The sequence below is a fragment of the Elephas maximus genome, chromosome 6 (assembly GCF_024166365.1).
Source record: "Elephas maximus indicus isolate mEleMax1 chromosome 6, mEleMax1 primary haplotype, whole genome shotgun sequence".
NCBI classification, from domain to species: domain Eukaryota; kingdom Metazoa; phylum Chordata; class Mammalia; order Proboscidea; family Elephantidae; genus Elephas; species Elephas maximus.
The window spans coordinates 69,693,052-69,707,086 of NC_064824.1; the positions used below are offsets into that span (position 1 = coordinate 69,693,052).

The following is a 14,035-nucleotide window of genomic DNA, read 5'->3' on the forward strand; positions in this document are numbered from 1 at the left end:
AGAAACTACCTTGAGCTGTAAACTTTCACCTAAAGCACAATAAAAAAAAAAAAAAAAAGGTAATTAGACCGCCAAAAAAAAAATTTCTATTTTAAGGAATTACATACCAACATTATGAATATATTTTGAAAATTAGATGCTGTTTTTAAATCTTAAACACTAGAAAAACTTCTAAACTGATAAAAAGTTTTATAAGCAATATAAGCTAATTTATAATTATTCTTAACATCTTATGTATTATTGCACTTAACATATAGAAACAATAATAAAGTATTTATTTAGGACAATAGTTGTGTTACATGGCTCTTTGAAAGTGGATTCTTATGAGTTTCCTCTACAGATCTTATTAGGAAAATAGGATAAGTTCATCCATCAGAGCATCATTGCCCCAGTGTGTATTTTTCAGTACACTGTTTTCAAGGCCTGTTAACAGATACATACTTGCCAGAGGAGTTGAGAGGAATCAAGGGTCTGTGAAGGACCTGCTGAGTTTTAAAAGTTAAGCAAGTTTATTATAGAATAATACTTCTCAGAGCCTTTAAAACACGAACGTGCAGTGATTGTTCAAACCATCGTTTCCAAACTTTTTCAATCATAGAACTTCCATTTAGGAGGAATATTAGTTTTACATGAGACTGGTGTTCTAAGAAATGCCACAACAAATTAATCAGGCCTGTGAATCTGCTTGGTTGTTCTTTAGGAAATACAGAATATCACAACATGTGGCCAAAATAATATTTAAATGTAAGAGGCAATACTTTGAATTTACTATTGAAAAATTTTTTTAAGACTATTATTATTATTCTTATACAAAATTATGGTCTTCCGGACCTGCTGCTTTTGTTTTCCCTGGAGAAGAATTCTCTGTGCGTAGAAGGCTGCTTTTTAAATATTAAAACATTTGAAATCTATGTTTTCTTCCCCAAACCCTTAGTGGAAGCTACAAATAACTTCTGCATCCTCAATAATTTAAAGCCTTTTAATCCATTTTAATTAAGGGAGGAAATGACACATTTCTTAACTGAAAAAAGTTGCAAACACACCAGTACAAAACATAAAAATTTAGAGCAATCCTGCAAAAATATGATTTCTAGTCACCTGATTCCTGTTTTCTCTTTAAACATTTTGTTCTCTTTTGGAATGAACCAAGATATTCCACTAAGAAAAACTAGGAAGCATATTGTATTACTGTTCACATACTGATGTCAAACTGTTGTTAGGTGCTGTCAAGTCAGTTTCAACTCATAGTGACCCTGCGTACAGCAGAATGAAACACTGCCTGATTCTGTGTCATCCTCACAATCATTGTATGCTTGAGCCCAGGGACTGGTCCCTCCTAATAACATGTCCAAAGTACACGAGATGAAGTCTCACTATCCTCACTACTAAAGAGTATGTTGGTTGTATTTCTTCTAAGACATATTTGTTTGTTCTGGCAGTTCACAGTATGTTCAGTATTCTTCGCCAGCACTGCCATTCAAATGTATCGTTCTTCTTCAGTCTTCCTCATTCACTGTGTAGCTTTTCTACGTTTATCATGATGTTGCTTACCTGCTTTTCCATGACAATGCATAAAATACCATCTTTGGCTTAGGAAAGTGGTTCAAACCTATTATATATGCCTTTGAATTATGGCATTGGCAAAGAACATTGAATATACCATGGACTGCCTGAAGAATGAACAAATCTGTCTTGGAAGAAGTACAAGGCAGAATGCTCTTTAGAAGCAAGGATGGGAAGACTGTCTCATGTACCTTGGACATGTTATCAGGAGGGAACAGTCCCTGGAGAAGGACATCCTGCTTGGTAAAGTAGAGGATCAGCAAAAAGAGAGGAAGACCCTCTACAAGATGAATTGACAGTGGCTGCAACGATGGGCTCAGGCATAGCAATGATTGTGAAGGTGGCACAGGATTGGGCAGCGTTTTGTTTTGTTTTGTTGTACATAGGGTCTCAATGAGTCAACTGATTTTTAATGACATTACATATGCTGCTTCAAACTCTTCCCCCTCCCTCTTTGTAAAGGCAAGGTACAGAGAGTACATTTTTTAAAAGTTTAGTATCTCCATGAAAGGATGTGTAGATAAGACACCGTAAACATGTTTACTTCATTGCCTGTGAACTCGTACGAAAGTAGTTAATTAACTTAAAACAGCAACACCAAGAACGCCTTGTTTCTTTCCCTAACATTTGATGCATCTTCGGGAGTATATATATAAATTAACTGTGCCTTCTTTCTTTTGTATTCACTTTTCAGCCTAAGCAAACACTAGATTAATTTCAATTACTCTCTTCCTAACTATCCTCTTAGAACTATCCTTTATTCTAAAATCAAAGAGGAACCTTTGCTTCTCTTTCTCCTCCTGCTTTAGATTTCCACCTTGTTATAGCTCCTCAATGACAGGAACACCCACGCAGCTACCTTCTCCACTCTCTGGGGTAAATTCATTGGTGACACAGGCCATCTGTAAAACCAGTTCCGTCTTCTGTTCTTTGGCTGCCTTTATTCTGGATTCTAGTTTTCATTTGAGATTGAAGTAGAACCATAATAAATAATGGCGTAATTTGCACTTTTGCCATTTTGACTCCCATCAAAAGGAAAATGAGTCTTGGAGTAAAGAAAAAAGATGATTCTTAATAGCCATGTTCTAGGAGATGATTCTTAATTGCCATGCTTTTATACATGGTTTTAAGAGCTCTTATTGTTAGCAACAGCAGCAGCGTTATTCGTACTCCTGCTACTAATGTTATCATAGGGATCAACTAACATTTGTTGACTATTTATCAATAAATTCATAATTATTGTTATTTTATATAATAATAAACTAATAGCAGTAATAAATTAGTTCAGGCATTGTTTTACACATTATGTGAATAAACTCATTTAATAAGTTGATGAAAATAATTACCCACTATCTTATCTTTTCTTGCCGTCCTTATTTCTGCACTTAATATTTCTTCTTTGGTTTATTTACTTATTTGACTATTTCTTTAAGTGGTTAGCTATTTTCTCTGAAATTGTTCCTGGCCATGCAGTTTCGTTTTTACACCTCAATTTTTTTTTTTTTTTTAAAAGGGGGAAGTACTTCCCAATCCATCAGATTATAAATCCTCACTCATTGCACTGACTGCTCATAATTGGCTACTTCGTATATCTGCAACTACTGGAAAAATCCTTGAGAAGATATATCTTGCTTCCTATTGCAAATTCAGGTATTAACTATTCAAGACTTTATTATAAAAATACAAAGCTCAGGAAATTTCAATCTTTTTTTTTTTTTTCAGTTCTGTGGTACATACCAGGAACTAGGTTTATAAACCTATTCTCTTGTTCTCTCCTCATAACCTCATAACTATGCTTGAAGATCTAAGCATAGAAACCCTGTGTCACTGACCTTTGTGTCCTTCATAAGTACCTAACCTGTAGTAATTGCCAGTTAAAAAAAAATTTTTTTTTAATTCTCTGTGATTTGCTTCTATAGGTATTATTTTATATATAGGGTATATTTTATGCTAGATTTATCTGAAGATTAGTCTGTTTCAGTTAATTATGCCTAGTACAATCTTAGAACTTTTTTAACTATTAGTTTTGTAAATAAGAGGTAAAGTTTTGAAGTAAATACATGCATACAAGGTATGAAAATAACATTTTAAAGCTTTTTATAAGTTTCATTTTAAAGTAAAAATGATTATTTTGTTTTCTAAGTTTTGAATACTTTTAGATTAGACATAATTTTTATTCATCAAGACTCTAGAAGGATTAAAATCATATGTAAGGTATATATGTTTGTGTGTGTGTGTGTGTATATATATTTTTTTTTTTGAAGGAGCCCTGGTGTCACAGTAGTTAAGCACTAGGCTGCTAACCAAAATGTTGGCAGTTTGAACTCACCTGCTGCTCCACAGGAGAAAAATGTGACAGTCTGCTCCCATAAAGATTACAGGCTTGGAAATGCTATGGGGTGGTTCTACTCTGTCCTATAGAGTCACTATGAGTCAGAATTGACACAATAGCAACAGGGTACATATCTTATGGGTGTATATCCATTGTAGGGATTGATAGGAGCTTCTGCTAGCTATTTGTTTTTTAAAAATAAACCTCTTTTATAGTTTAAGTAACTAAAAACTGTTTACTTTTAAAATATTATATTTTGCTTTTTAAGTATAGAGAAACTCATCTAAATGAATAAACATTTCATAATTCTTTTAAAAGATACTTGAGCTGGGACACTCCTCAAGAAGTCATTGCAGTCAAGTCAGCTCAGAACAAAGTCTCAGCAGTGGCCCGCGAGGTACACGTCTTTAAACATTTAATCAGATGGAAAGTTTGTTTCCATAGGAATTTGTCTGCAAATTTGTTGTCAAAGAACTGATAATCTTTGATTTCTGAAGCATATTGGTAGGTAGATCTTTTTTTTCTTTTTTTTTTTTTGAAGAATTAGCCAAGATTTACTAGACTGTAAAAAAAGAAGTTTAATTCTTTGACTATTAGGTCGGCAGTTCAGATCCACCAGCCACTACTTGGAAACTCTGTGGGGCATTTCTACTCTGTTCTGTAGGGTTGCTATGAGTTGAAATCAACTGGACGGCAACGGGTTTGGTTTTTTGGTATATATATCAAGTAATTTTTTTTCTGTTAGTGATCTTAAGAAATAAAACAGCATTTATTGAACACTTTTTAAAATCGATATAGACTCTGCCCTTAGAGATTTTCTGTTTCTTCATGCCCCAGGACATCTAGGAAAACAAATATTTATTTGCTGTCTCCTCTTGGCAGAGTCTGTGCTCTAGGTCTTTGTTATTTTTAACTTGAACTACTCTAGCTTTTTCTTACCAATGTCCATTATGACAAAATAGCCAAGCACTGCTCTGAGTGCTTTACCTGTATTATCTCATTTAATCCTCAATACAACCCTTAGGGTATATAGTATTGTTTTCCAATTTTACAAATGAAAAGACTGTGACCCAGAGAGGTTGAGTAACTTACCTGAAGTTGTAGTGTTAATAAGTGGCAGAACCCGAATTCTAACTTGGGCAGAGTCCTTGCTATTAAGTATTACATCATACTACCACTTCTAGAAATTCCTGCAACGCTGACTGGCAAGGAAAGTTTATATGAAAATTTAGAGCATCTTTTTAAAAATTAAGTAGCTCCTCTAACTTTATCTCATTTAGATGGCAGCATCAACCCTTCCCTTGCTAACCCTCTGGTGTATTGCCATCGTGCTGTGTGCCAAGTAAACGTGCCCCTTGAGTGTAAGCTTTCTTGCAGTGAACTCTGCTTTTCGTTCCTCTCTCTTGTCTATTTTCTTTTGTGTCCTGCTGAAGCCAAGTAAACTATTAGTTGACTACTTCCATTTATTTTTTACTCTGCTTATCTATAGGGTTGCTGTGAGTTGGAATCGACTTGACGGCAATGGGATCTATAAGCTTTTTTTTTAAACCTTTTTCCTATATCCTGCCCAGTACCTTCCATTACATTAATAAGATAACTGCATGCCTTTTATTGATGTCTCCACACCCTTTTCCTGATTTATTTGAGTATGACAATCAAGAGAAAAAGACTGGCCATTGTGTCCCTTGTTAATACTTGTCTCCTTACACTCCCACTGCAGTAAAGGAAAACTCACAGAAAGCAAAATAGTATAACAAAGTAGGGAAACATTTTCTGAGAATTCTAAAAGTGCCTTGTCTAACTTGCCTTTTTTTAAGAATGTAGATTACTAAAGCAAGAACCCCGGTCTAGTTCTATACAGCACCGTCTATTAAAGTTTTTCACTTATTATCATCTGGATGGTACAGATGGTTAACATGCTCAGCTACTAACCAAACAACTGGAGGTTCAAGTCCACCCAGAGGTACCTCCAAAGAAAGGCCAGGTGATCTACTTCCAAAAAATCAGCGATTGAAAACCCTATGGAGCACAGTTCTATTCTGACACACATGGGATCTTCATGAGTCAGAGTTGACTCAACGGCACCTGGTTTTAATGTTTTCATAAAAGTCTTATTGGTATTTCTGCATTCTAGACTCTGGGAAACCCTGGTGGCGTAATGGTTAAGTGCTACGGCTGCTAACCAAAAGGTCGGCCGTTCACATACACCAGGCACTCCTTGGAAACTCTATGGGGCAGTTCTACCCTGTCCTATAGGGTCGCTATGAGTCGGAATCGAATCAATGGCAATGGGTTTTTTTTATGGGTAGACTGTTTAGAATCTCTTTAACCCTCAGCCACTAACTGCTGGCTCTTGGTTGGGATAGATAAACTGTCTTTCCTTTGAGGTTTGGGAGCATGGAGGGAGTCTGATTTATACCTTGAAGGTCTTGGTTCAGTCAAAATTCACCCCTTTCAAAGGGAGAATCTTTTGGGCTTTAACCGCTAGTATCTTGTTTTGTTTTGTTTTTTTTAATTTGTTTTCTAACTTTTAGTCATGGCGGTTTTGATTGCTGGTGTTGATGCTCAGTCTTTAGGGTTCCCTTGCAGCAGAGTCTGACTGTGATGGAGCAGACAACCTTTGTCTACTACAAATTTAAGAAATGTCCTTAAAGCCATTCTGGGGAAGTACAACAGATTATTTCGTATTTCATAGTAGGAAGATATTGACTGTACCTTGCTCTTCAAAATAAGGGAGCTTTCCTCTCCACAGTAGAGAAACCACTCAAGCTTCGATTGTTGTTTTTTTTTCTCTCATATGAACACACTGCTCATATCAGTGCAATGCTCCTTTTTAAATGACATGACCATGTTAATTACTCGTCTTTCAATTAGGCTGTTTATTGTTATTGTTTGAACTCTAATTTACAGTATAAATTCACAGCATTTGTTACTAAGAAATGTTTACTGTTACGTTTTCTTTTGTGGATTGTGCGGGGTGGGGAGTACGTGTGCGTGCAGGTGTGTGTGTGCCTGTGTGGCTGAAGGCTTAGTGGACATATTTTGAACATGTGTGCCTTCCTGTTTAAGTGATTTTGCAATCCAGATTGATGGATGTTTTTAATTCATAAAAACATCTATTTAACCTCCTGCTTGGACAGATGGATATTTTCACGTCATTAAAGCAGAGTGTGTTTGAAGTACATTTTAGAGCTGCCTGTAACTTTAGTTTTTTCTTCTAGGCAGGCCTTCAACAGTCTGTTTTGCTGTACCTTGCAGTGTTCCGTGTTCTACCTTTTTCACTCATAGGGATTTTGGAGATCAACAAAAAAGTAAGAACTTGTTTCTTATTTAAATGTATTGTTAATTTTATGCAATAAAATGTAATGACAACATTTAGCTATTTTTTTATTGGATGTTTTAATTGGGAATGTTCTCCTGACTATGAAAATCTTGCTGACCTGGTTTGTTTCAGAACAAAATAGATGAGAACATTTGACTTGAGAACACAGTCTAATCATCCCTTCATCTTTCTGCATGTTTTATGCCTCTCCTGTGCATAGTGTTGATTACCTGTGGTCACTAACAAACTACAATTTTATAAAACTACAAAATGAGTAACATTTTTCTTCAAAAGGACTATTGCAAACTTCTTAGAATGATCCTTAAGGGAAGGTGAAAAACTGCAACAAAATGCCTCATTTTAATTGCAAGACATAGGTCTAAAATTTATTTTATGGTATATAAACAAGCCTTATAATTTTTGAATTTTCCAACTCATTCAGTTGGGGTTTTAATGCTTTTTGTTTTGGGGGAGCTGTAGGAGGAAAGAAGGGACAAATTTCCTTGGGTAAAAAAATCGATAGTCTTCTGCTTTCCTTTTATAAATTGTTATTTACTCTGGATGAATAGTAATTTATTCCACTAGCCTTATTTAAATGCCTGAACTATTCTAGAGGACAAGCTCTTGAACATCTAGTAATATTCATTAGCAAACAAGATGAGTGTATTAAAAATTATTTATATGAAATAATCATAATATACTAAACTACAGAAAAGCTAAAGAATAGTATTAGCTATCATTTATTATTTGTTTTATGCCAGACACTTTAATAACATTATAACATAATTCGTTCAATTAAGAAGCTAAACAGCTACACAGATCCTAAGACAGTAAATGAGAGAGCTGGAATTTTAACCTAGGTTTGACTCCAAAGTTTAAATCAAATTTTAAAATAGGGTGGCGACTTTATCATAGCATTCATTATGTGAAAATATGTTTGAATTACACAAATCCTCCTTTTCAAAGTGGGGAGCCAGGGTCAGTGAATAAAGAGTCATGAGCTAGTTAAGATCAAAGAAAACCATAATTATTTTTCTAAGAGATGACAAAAAAGTAGAGCTCATGAAGTTAATTGTTCTCTTTGTGCTTATAGATTAAGTAATGGTGTGTACTTTTTACAGTCTACAGCAGGAATGAACACTTAGCAAAGTCACAGATTGTTTCTGTGTATTCTTACATATCCAAGGTAATCATTTGAGGGATTCAGTTTTGATTATGGTTATATGGAATTGAAGTACATCTTTCAATTACCATGTATAATAAGACTACCCAGTAGCCAGTTTCAGAATGTACTGAGCTGTTTATTGAGGCAGTAAATCTTCACTAAGTAAAAAATTTGTCTTGAGCAGAAATAGAAACATATTTTTACTTCATTCCTGGTTGTACTTTCACTGCTATGAATATTTGTCAGTGTTGGCTTTTATTAAATATTAAGATAGGCACAGAATCAAGTTCTTTATCAGAACCCAGGGGAGAATCATAACAGGATCCAGTGCATAGAACAGAAACAGAAAGGGGACAAACAATGAGGCAAATACACCAAGGTCAGCTAGGTGTTTGGTTTTTAAAATGTTTGGTTTTTATATGACTGATGAAAAAATTCAAGAACAAGGTGATAACAAAATTCTGAAGTTAACTGTTTCTCAATAGAATTACTTTTCTTGATCCAGTCTTTTCATCTCTAATTAGCTAAAACTAAGTCTTTACATAAAGAAATTTTAGCATAAAGAATGGATCTCTGGCATAATAGGCATGGTAAATACTCATTTAGAATGAGATGGACTCAGTGTATTCCTGTGTCCATGAGGAATAGGGTGTGTTATCAATGGATATTAGCAAAGCTCTGAAACAAATAAAATGAAGCAAATGAATGCTGCCTCATTTTGAGGAATATGTGCTACATGCCCATTAGCATTCCAGTTTGAGAGTCCAGTGGCTCACTGCTCACACCCCTAATAACACCTAAGCCTTTAGTAGCTAAATTATATTTACGTTGTAATGCTAGGCAGCAGGGTTAAGCAATATTACAAAGCACTGTGAACACTCAGAGGATTGGCCTTGTGGTCTTTTCTCAGGTGATCTCTGCCTTTCCCTCCAGATTTTCGGGAACGTTACAGATGCTACCTTATCTCACGGAATACTGATAGTGATGTATAGCTCGGGACTGGTCAGACTCCATAATTTCCAAGCCATCACTGAACAGGTAGAGAAAACTAATATTTTCCATACTATAATTAACTTGAGTTTTGGACTATGGTATAATTTTTAGTGAGATGCTTTTAGAGCCAGGCACTTATTGTGTAGATTTCAACTCTACAAAACTGTACAAACGCAGAAAGACAAAGTAATCTTTAAAAGAGGGGTGGGGAAAATAAACAGAAAAGCCATTGGACAAATAAAGACATTTTCTCTGTCATATACATGTGAATTTGAATTTTTTTTTTCTCTCCAGACAGCAAATAAGTAGGTGCTAAAGCCAACATTTTTGTTTTGTTTTGTTTTTAGTTCATGCAACAGAAACTTGACTTAGGGTGTGCATGCAGATGGGGTGGGACTACTGGAACTGTAGGAGAGGCTCCTTTTGGCATTCCTTGTAATATTAAAATCACAGGTATGGCTACTATATAGTATTTTTTTACCTTCAAAAAATAAGTGGTCATATAAATAGTTATTAATTATAATCATCTAAATGGTTTTTTTAAATAATTTAATTATATATTCAATTTATTTTACTCCTATCTAGCGTATTCCTTGCTATCAAGTAGATGTCATCAGAAATCTATCAGTTATTCACTGTAGTTCTGGGCTTTGCTTGGCCAGAGATCGGTGACCTTTGACAAGTCAGTCTTTCTGGTCCTTGATTTCCTTATCTGCAAAATGAGGAGGTTGGAGCAAATAATGCCACCTTAGCTCCGTGTAACTTAGTATTTTACAATTCTGTGAAATTTACCCACCTCTAAGAAGGATGTTTTTCGAAAAATATGTAATTACCATGCCATCTGAACATAAAGCTTAGACACAGAGAACTTCCTAGTATACTTAATGATTGACAGAGCACAAAAAAGAAAATTATACACAAATTTATAGATTGAAATATTTTATATAACTAGCTAATCAAACTCAGCAGATTATTAAAAAAGAGATAAACTGATACTCAAATGCAGTAGTTTATTTAAAAAGAAATAAACCAAGACTGACCAGAGTTCATCTCAGGAATATAAGGATGTTTAATGTTTGAAACTAAATATAAAAATTACATGGTTAACAAAAGAGAAGATACATTTTCTTAATATCTGTTTGTCTTTATTCTTAATTTACTAAGAGTCATTTCTTATGTTGAGGACATTTCCCTCTATTTCTAACCAATAAATATTATGTTTTTTAGGTGAAACTCTAAAAATGTTTCTAATATAGGCAGAATAAGACAGATGTTTTCTATTGCTGTTATTTAACATCAACAGATCAAGAAACAAAAATAAGATATAATTGTTAGAAAGGAGGAGATGAAGTTCGTTTTAGTAGTGAACAACAAGCTGTGAAAATTAATGAGTTCAGTACAGCCGTTAAGTTATCCAAAAAGTTCAAAATAAATATTTTTAAGATTACCCAAGTTTTTTTGTTTTTTGTTTTTTAATTCTGTATACTTTTGCACATTTTAGAAAGGTAATGAACGAAAGGCACTGAAAGTAGACAGTGCAGACCAGCATTTGTGAAAGCCTGAAGTGTGAAAGAGCAGGACAAATGAAGGAAGTCATTGTAGGCCCCAGGAAAATGAAGAGCTCCTGCTAGGAGCAGAGGAGATGAGAGGAGAGGCAGGCAGGGCCAGATATGAGAGGTATTGTCCACTAAGCTAAGCAGTTTGAATATTATGCTGAAACAGAAAGCTAATAAAGCATTTCAGTTAAAAAAAATTTACCCAAGTTTTTAGATTTCCTTGGACAAGCCAAATTAGGCAGGTTTGGAAAGATTTAACCCCAGCAATACTTCCTATATCCAATACAGATGCACTAGTTGGAATCTGTTAAGAATTTTACAACTGCAGGCTCCAGTGGAAACTAAAATGGGTTATTTTGAAAGGAGTTTCCCAAATTGTTAGCATTGTTCTCATTGAAATACAAATAAGCAAGTAAAACCAAAGAGTGATAAAGAGCAAAATATTATTTCTATTAGCAAAATATTGGAAACTGCCCGTACATTGGTAGGTGACACTAGTATTAATTTCATTGTATGGCTGTATCATAATTGTTAAGAAAGAGGAATTCTTTTTGCACTGTTATAGAACAATTTCTAAGATATTATTGCTAAAAAAATAGGTGTATAACTGTGTATATAAAAAAGCCCTCAAATGCTGGTGGTGTAGTGGTTAAGTGCTACGGCTGCTAACCTAAAGGTCGGCAGTTCAAATCCGCCAGGAGCTCCTCGGAAACTCTACAGGGCAGCTCTACTCTCTGCTATAGGGTCGCTATGAGTCAGAATCGACTCGATGGCAACGGGTTTGGTTTTTTTTTTCTTTGTGTAAAATCTTCATATTCACATATTAAAAATACATGTACGCGTATGATTTTATATTTGCTTGGAGTACCCAGAAGGGGTGTACAAAAACCTGACAAAGTAGTTACCTCTGAGGGCACAGCAATCAAAGGAAAACTTAGTTTTCACTGTCTATCTTCTGATACCTTTAGAATGTAAAGTTCGCATTTGCCTGTGCCAAAAAGTGATTGTAGGTTCATATGTGTTTGCATGCGTGCATGTGTGTGTGTTTATCCTCCAGATTTTAAGAACTTATATGCCATTTTATGGATGAACTATAATTCATTTAACCAATTTTCTACTTTGAACATTAGGTTGTTTCTAATTTTTTGAGTTATAAATAGTATATCTGTATAAGAATATTCTTGCAACTGTTAATGATCCTTGGCTTGAATCAGTTATTCCATTGTGGGTTGCAGAATGGTATTTTTTTTCAAATTCCATCATGTCTTCTATCTTTAATAGCTGGCATTTTTCTGTAAGAACTTTGAGTCATCAACTAGGAAGGAACTACCCATAACCCATTGCTGTCAAGTTTATTTCCACTCATAACAACTCTATAGGACAGAGTAGAACTGCCCCATAGGGTTTCCAAGGCTGTAATCTTTACGGAGGCAGACTGCCACATCCTTCTGTGGAGTGGCTGGTGGGTTTGAACCACCCACCTTTTGGTTAGCAGTTGAGGGCTTAACCACTGCGCCACCAGGGCTCCTGGAAGGAACTACAATCTTTCCTAAAAAGGCAAGATAAATACTTACTCCTTCCCTTTAATTACCGGTTTTCAGAAAAAGGAGTGGATGAAGTAGTCATTTCCAATGATGGCAAAATATTTTGTAAACACATATATAAACACAACGTTGTTGTTGTTTATAGGTGCTGTTGAGTCAGTTCCAACTCATAGCAACCCTCCGTACATCAGAACAAAATACTGCCCGGTCCTGCGCCATCCTCACAATTGTTATGCTTGAGCCTGTTGTTACAGCCACTGTGTCAGTCCATCTCGTTGAGGGTCTTCCTCTTTTACGATGACCCTCTACTCTACCAAGCATGATGTCCTTCTCCAGGGACTAATCCCTCCTGATAATATATGCGAAGTATGTGAGACGTAGTCCTGCCATCCTTGCTTCTAAGGAGCATTCTGGTTGTTCCTTCTATCTTCAGTATTCTTTGCTAGCACCACAATTCAAAGGCATCAATTCTTCTCCAGTCTTTCTTATTCATTGTACAGCGTTCACATGTATGTGAGGAGATTGAAAACACTGTTGCTTGGGTCAGGTGCACCACCCTAGTCTTCAAGGTGACATCTTTGCTTTTCAACACTTTAAAGAGGTCTTTTGCAGCAGATTTGCCCAGTGCAATGTGTCTTTTGATTTCTTGACTGCTGCTTCCACGGGTGTTGACTGTAGATCCAAGTAAAATGAAATCCTTGACAACTTCAATATTTTCTCCGTTTATCCTGATGTTGCTTATTGGTCCAGTTGTGAGGATTTTTGTTTTCTTTATGTTGAGGTGTAATCCATACTGAAGGCTGTAGTCTTTGATCTTCATCAGTAAGTGCTCCAAGTCCTCTACACTTTCAGCAAGCAAGGTTGTGTCATCTGTATAATGCAGATCGTTAATCATTTGTCCTCCAATCTCAATGCCCCATTCTTCTTCTAGAGTCCAGTTTTTCGTATTATTTGCTTAACATACCGATTGAATAGGTATGGAGAAAGGATACAACCCTGACACACACGTTTCCTGTCTTTAAACCACGTAGTATCCCCTTGTTCTGTCCAAACAACTGCCTCTTGATCCATGTACAGGTTCCTCATGAGCACAAGTAAGTGCACTGGAATTCCCATCCTTCCCAATGTTATCCATAATTTGTTACGAGCCACACAGTCAAATGCCTTTGCATAGTCAATAAAACCCAGATAAACATCTTTCTGGTATTCTCTGCTTTCAGCCAGGATCCATCTGACATCAGCAGTGATATCCCTGGATCCTTGTCCTCTTCTGAATCTGGCTTGAATTTCTGGCAGTTCCCCATTGATATACTGCTGCAGCTGCTTTTGAATGATCTTCAACATTTTACTTGCTTGTGATATTAATGATACCATTCAATAATTTCTGCATTCTTTTGGGTCACATTCCTTGGAAACAGGCATAAATATGGATCTCTTCCCAGTTGGTTGGCAGATAGCTGTCTTCGAAATTCTTAGGCATAAACGAATGAGCACTTCCAGCACTGCATCTGTTTGTGGAAACATCCCAACTGACATTCCGTCAATTCCTGGAGTCTTGTT

At 35.6% G+C, this 14,035-nt stretch overlaps 1 protein-coding gene across 1 annotated transcript in view; it reads left to right on the forward strand.

Annotated features, from left to right (window-relative positions):
• Positions 1–14,035, forward strand: part of DCAF17 (DDB1 and CUL4 associated factor 17) — a 38,201-nt gene that overhangs the window by 5,239 nt on the left and 18,927 nt on the right. Inside the window, exons 4-8 of the mRNA XM_049887411.1 lie at positions 3,077–3,213; positions 4,214–4,292; positions 7,117–7,206; positions 9,316–9,420; positions 9,723–9,828. Of these exons, the coding sequence (XP_049743368.1) occupies positions 3,077–3,213; positions 4,214–4,292; positions 7,117–7,206; positions 9,316–9,420; positions 9,723–9,828 (517 nt within the window). The remainder of the gene's footprint in view (positions 1–3,076; positions 3,214–4,213; positions 4,293–7,116; positions 7,207–9,315; positions 9,421–9,722; positions 9,829–14,035) is intronic.